At 59.4% G+C, this 6000-nt stretch overlaps 1 protein-coding gene across 2 annotated transcripts in view; it reads left to right on the top strand.

Annotated features, from left to right (window-relative positions):
• The window catches only part of DENND3 (DENN domain containing 3), a gene marked incomplete at its 5' end in the record, with an annotated part of 59600 nt that overhangs the window by 28485 nt on the left and 25115 nt on the right, over window positions 1–6000 (top strand). For both annotated transcript variants that reach the window (XM_082675121.1, XM_082675122.1), the window contains 4 exons: window positions 65–161; window positions 964–1067; window positions 1623–1822; window positions 2848–3369. In XM_082675121.1, the coding sequence (XP_082531247.1) occupies window positions 65–161; window positions 964–1067; window positions 1623–1822; window positions 2848–3369 (923 nt within the window). The remainder of the gene's footprint in view (window positions 1–64; window positions 162–963; window positions 1068–1622; window positions 1823–2847; window positions 3370–6000) is intronic.

The following is a 6000-nucleotide window of genomic DNA, read 5'->3' as shown; positions in this document are numbered from 1 at the left end:
AACAGCAATGTCTTTTTCATGTATTTAAAAATATTTCAACTCTTAGACTATCTTTCTTCGTCAGGGGAGTGAAGAATCACTTAAATTATGAACATAGGGTGTTCAACAGTGAAGAGTTTCTCAAAACAAGAGCTCCGGGGGACCAGCAGTTTTATAAACAGGTAAGAGGTGTGTGGGGTGTGTGTGTGTACAGTCGATCCTTCGCCCTTTTCTGTATCTAAAGTATTTTTGAAGTCAAGTGTTTCCAGTATCTGTTAATATTCTATTCAGTGTCTTAGCTTTTCTAAACGTTTGTTTGAGTGTGGCTTCTTCTGATCCTTTGGCCAGCTCTGATTTTTTTTAATTGACTTTTTAGAGTGGGATTTACGTATAACAGAATGCACTCATTTTAAGTATAGTGAGTGCAGAGTTTTGACCAAGGCGTGTACCTGGTCACCCCTTCCTCAGTCTGGATCTAGAACCTTTCCATCATGCCGCACAATTCCATGCCCTTCCCATCACCGCCCCCTTCCCAGGGCCGGGCAGCATCCACACTCCCTGGGAGCTGACTTGGAGATGGTTGCGTGTGAGTCTGGAGACGGGGTGCGCTGGCTGTGAGGTGCGGAGCGTTAGAGAGGCTGCCGTCCCCAGGAGACGCCAGAATCCATGACGAAACACAGGGACTGCAGCTGCTGCTGTCCCGGGGGGCAGGGTGGTTTGGACTTGTGAACTTTCTGTGGTTTTGCAAATGCAAAGAGTGGCTGATTCTTTGAGATTGGCTGGTGAGGGATTGAGGGGAAATCTTAGATTATGATAAATTAAGAAAGCTACCTGTGTCTGGGCACTTTTGTCCAAAGGTGCTGGCGAGAGGCCTCGGTGGGTCGGGAAGGGCCACCCGTGCAGTGGCTGCAGCTGCCCTGGCAGCTCGGGGAGGAGAGGACCATGGACCAGGCGCAATAACCTGCCCCTCGGTGTCTGTTCCAGGTCTTGGATACCTACATGTTTCATGCTTTCCTCAAGGCTCGGCTCAGCAGAAGGATGGACGCCTTTGCCCAGATGGACCTCTGCACGCAGTCCGAAGAGGACAGGTTTGCATATTACGTTCTAAAGGATGCACGACTCCTTGGGTGTCCGTGTGCTCAAGGAGCACAGTTTTATGTGGAAGGATAAATGATAAATTCGATCAGAGAAGTCTCACATTTAGAAATTCATAATGAGTCGGGTAACACGTCAGGCTCCTCCCCGTGCACTTCTGTTTCTTGCAGGGGGCGCTGGACGTACCTGCAGAGGCAGCTCTGGGTACCTGCAGCGGCAGCTCTGGGTCTTTGTGCTGTTTTCTCCCCATTTCCTTCTCTTTCTCTCTCCACATCGTCACCGTTTCCCGCCTCTTCCATGCCGCTTTTCCTGAACCCCTCAAACGCGTGTCGGCTGTCGACGACGCCCTTGTTCTGTGTGTTGTGGCTTCTCCTGGGGTGTGGACTGTATGCAGCCTTCACTACACGTGGGAGAGCCAGGAGTGTGCCCGCCGTTTCCCACTCGGTGTGGGAATGCTGGATTCTGGTCACCACGGTGGGGAAAATGCCCAGTTGAGCCTGTGCTTCAGCCGTTGCCGTGTCTACGAGGTGTTGGGTTTTCCCACCCAGGATAGACGGGATGCTCCTGAGTCCAAGAAGACCCACCGTGGAGAAGATGGCCAGCCGGAAGCCCTCGGCCCCGCACGGGGCTCACAGGCGCATGGTGGTCAGCATGCCCAACCTGCAGGACATCGCGGTGCCCGAGCTGCCGCCCCGGAACTCGTCGCTGCGGAAGATGCGCACCGAGGATTGTGGAGGCAGCCACACAGGTGGTGTGGCTTTCCTCACTCACTTGGTTCTCATGCTGCCCGTCACTGAAAGAAACCACAGCTCGTTTCGGTAGAAGCGAAGGGGGGCTTATGGCTGTAGCTTTCTGGCGACTAGTCATTTGAAATATTTTTAGAACATTCATTTTGCAGACTGTGCTTATTACAGAAAGCGATTTCTCGTCTGCATTTTCCATCGCCCCGTCCCATACACATATGCACGTATGTGTATGTGTACATAGGAGATACGTGTTTACATATATGACTGTCTAAGGGGATGCAGCAACTCTTAGGCCCCCAGTGATTGCCAGGCCCTTCCTAGGGGCTGAGGGTACAGAGGAAGCCAGTGCCCTTGGGAGAAACTGCAGTGAGGCCAGCGCTGTGAGCCGCTCGGGCCCCCAGTGGCTGCTGCCTCGGGCTAAGGCACCAGTACCAGCTGGTACCTCCTGGCGCATTCGCGGGAGAGCTGGAGGCTGAGTGGGGATCATGCCGGCGACGCCAGGAGGGGCCGCGTGTTCAAATGAAAAGACCTTACTGACCTTCTGGAGGCTCCTGGTGGGTCTGAGTCCCCTGCACAGCTGCTTCCTGGCTGTGTGACACTGGGGTACCCAGTAGCTGTGTACCGGGGACCCGGGGAGGCCTCAGTCCCCACCCTGGGAGATGGGCGTGGTAACGGTACCCATGGCGCAGAGCTGCTGTTAAGGTGAATGAAACAGCTGTTGGGAGGCTCACCCGCCTGGCAGGTGCGTCTCGGCCTAAGTTATTAGCTTAGTCCTTCAACAAAGACTCACTGCCACGTGTTTCAACTTAGCATCAGCAGTTTTAACAAATAACATTATTTGTGCCATGGGAGCAGTGAGGGGCCCCGTTCAGCGTGGGGCACGTGGAACTTTCTGGAAGAGGCACGGGGCGTCCTGCTCCACGCTGCACCCGAGGCACAGAAACGGCCCTGGGCCGGGTGACGGGGTGGGAACGCGTGTCTGTTTCTAAGGTCCGTGCTAACCGTTCATCTCCCCTTCACTCCTCAGTTCTGGACGTGCCCCCCAAGTTGACATACACCTTCAAGATCCCGGAAATCCACTTTCCACTGGTGGGCCAGTGTGTGCAGGCGTTCCACGCGGACTGCGTGGCCCAGCTGAGCAAAGCCATGGACTCGCTGGCCCCCGAGAACTCGGTGCTGCTGGCGAGGTACTTCTACCTGCGAGGGCTCGTCCAGCTGATGCAGGGCCAGCTGCTGGGCGCCCTCCTGGACTTCCAGAGCCTGTACAAGACGGATGTGCGCATCTTTCCCGCCGACCTCGTCCAGAGGACGGTGAAGTCCCTGTCGGCGCCCGAGCGCGTGCAGGCCGAGCAGACGCCCGAGCTGCGCCGGCTCATCAGTGAGGTCGTGGACAAGCCCGAGGACGCCCCCAAGACCGACGACCGCGTGAAGAACTTCGAGCTGCCCAAGAAGCACATGCAGCTGGACGACTTTGTGAAGAGGGTGCAGGAGTCGGGCATCGTGAAGGACGCGGGCATCATACACCGGCTCTTCGAGGCGTTAACCGTAGGTAGGAGGATGCCTGCGGGGTGGGCGGCGCAGACCCTCGAGGCATTAACCGTAGGTAGGAGGATGCCCACTGGGTGGGTGGCGCAGACCCTCGAGGGCAGGTCGGCCCAGCCCGGAGGAGCCTTGCGGGGCGGGCGAGGGCTTTACCTGATCCTGGGCTGGCCGAGGCTCTGGGAAGGGGGTGGGGATGGAGGGCCTGGTGACGCTTAATGGCATCTCTCCCGTCCTGGGGGGTTGCTCGCTGTGTGCTGACCCCTTCCTCCCACATGGGGACGGATGTCTCCAGCCGGAATGCTTCAGGCACCTCCACCCGCGCTGCTTTTGTTTCCCACGTTTACTGCAGTTGTCTGGTTGGTCCAGAAACTTTCCGCCCCTCCCTCCTCAGAGGGACACTGTCCCAAACTTGACCTTTCCCTTCTGACCAAGTTCTTATGCGTTTGCGGCACGTGGATGCACCCACAAGCAGAACATAGGATTTGTGCGTTTGTAAACTATACGTGACTCACGCGGTACGTGTGTGTTGGTCTGCATTTTCAAAGCGTATCCGTGGTGCTCACAGGCGTCTCGCCGTGCCTTTGCTGCCGACAGTGTTGTGCACGTGAGGGCGGCGCAGCATGTTGGCCTGTACCCTTGGTCGTGTCCGCCTGTCCCGATGCTGACGAGTGAGGCTCGCAGCCTGCCCCCCGGGCGTGGATGGCCTTCTCTGGGATGCTGCTGCAGCCCCGTCGGGTGGGAGCTGCCATCCCCACAGCAGGTCCCTCAAGGCGGGTCTGCAGCGTGGGAGGCTGCCCAGCCGCACCTCCTGGGCAGCGCGGGGTGCAGTTGTCTGAAGTGTTCTGCGGTTTGGTGAGCAAGGTGGCCTCGCACTGAGTGTCGGCACCTGTGCTCGGGGCGTCTGGGCCTCTCTCCTTGGAGCTGCGTGGCACAGCCTGGCCTGTTTTTCCGTCGGGTCGGATCTCCTTCCGTGTCCTGTGCGGGAGCCCCTGTGTCCTCTGGACAGGCCGTGCTTTGCTGGTAACAGGTGTGGGATGTCCTTCCTCGTTACGCGGCTGCCGTCGAGTTGCCCGGCCTCTCTGTACCCACGCGCGCCGCCTTCCCACTAGTGGAGGGATGGGGCCGCTTGTTCACAGTCCCTCCATCGGTCTGATGGGGGCGCGGCCGGCCCAGCGCCCACGGGGCCCTCCGCGTGGTGTCACCTTATGTCGGCCGCGGAGAAGTGGCCCGTCTTGGCCAGCCAGTCTCGTCTCCCTGGGCATCTGTGGGCGACTGGTGCTGCCCAGGGGACTCCCATGGGCAGGGCAGTGGGGGGCGCACTGAGTCCGCCAGGGGCAGAGGTTCTCACGGGGTCAACCAGCAGCACCCAGGCCACCGGGAGGTGGGGCGCAGGCGCTGTGGGGCTCAGCGCTCTCAGAGGAGGCCCTGCCCCCCCTTCCCGCGCAGGCCCCCGCGAGGACACCAGGACACGAGCGCTAGGCCAGCTGCAGGGCCTGAAGTACCGCGGCGTCATCCCCCCGGGGGCGCTGTTCTCGTGTGACGAGGTGTCTGGACGTGCAGCCGGCCCTCTCCTCTCCCCCCAGCCCAGCCCGTTGCTGCGCAGCCCGGGGGGCCGATGGCCTGGGCGGCGCTCTTTTCCTGGGAGAAGAGGGCCTGGCCCTCCCAGCTCTCACCTCTCCTCGGCCAGAAGCGTGTCCCACGGGAGCCAGACAGTGTGGCTTACAGCTGAACACGTGGGCGCCGTCCAGCAGCCCCAGACTTGCAGGGAGGTGAAAGGACACCCGGGAGGGCATCCTCAGATGACCACGGTGACAGTGCCGTCGATGGCCCTGTTGTCACTTAGGCTCCATTCGCATTGCAAGCAGGTCATTGTTGGCCTTGATTCTGGGATACGTGCACCATTGTCGCGCAGCATCCAATGTACGTTTCTGCCTGACGGGCGCGTATGTGCTAATAAAAGGAGGATTAGGTCAAAGCTGAAGGTCACCATCTTAGAATAAACGGATGTAACATAAGAACACACGTCGGAGTCTGGTATTCGAGGTGCAGGGCCCTCACGACCTGGTCCCAGGGCGGGGAGTCAGCTGTGTGTGGCCTTCAGTGTGGCCCACGGGAGCCGGTGACCCTGCCTCCCCCGTAAGATGAGCTGGAGGGGTTGTGTTGGAGTGCGGGTGAGGGGCAGAGATGAACAGGTGGCATTTTTGTGCAGAATTGGAGACGAATGAGCGTTCTGTCCGCGGCTGTGGGTGTGCGTGGTGGCCCCTCGTGTGCACGGTGGCTATTGCTGTGTGAGTGCCATGGACGTGCACCGTCCAGCTGTGCTGCGGCCCTGGCAGGGGTGGCATCCACAGGCCCGCGTGGGCACCCCTGGCCTCTCTGGTGTCCTTCACCCCGGCTCTCAAAGCCCGCGAGCCCGCCTCCCGTCTGCCCGCGAGAGGAAGCCGTTTCCGCTTCTGGGGACCTGCGCTTCGCTCCGCTTGGCCCCGGCACTGTGCAGGGACCCAGATGGTGGGAGCGTTTGTCCTAATGACAGAAGGGACGGGTTTCTTGGCTCCAGGCTCCACGTCCCAGCATCTTTGGCTCCAGCTTTCATTAAGTAATGGCTTCGTGGTTCTCCCCAACTCCCCTCTCGCGCTCT

The sequence above is a fragment of the Grampus griseus genome (genome assembly GCF_964374135.1).
Source record: "Grampus griseus genome assembly, chromosome: 17".
Classification (NCBI taxonomy): domain Eukaryota; kingdom Metazoa; phylum Chordata; class Mammalia; order Artiodactyla; family Delphinidae; genus Grampus; species Grampus griseus.
This window is presented reverse-complemented; position numbering and strand designations above follow the sequence as displayed.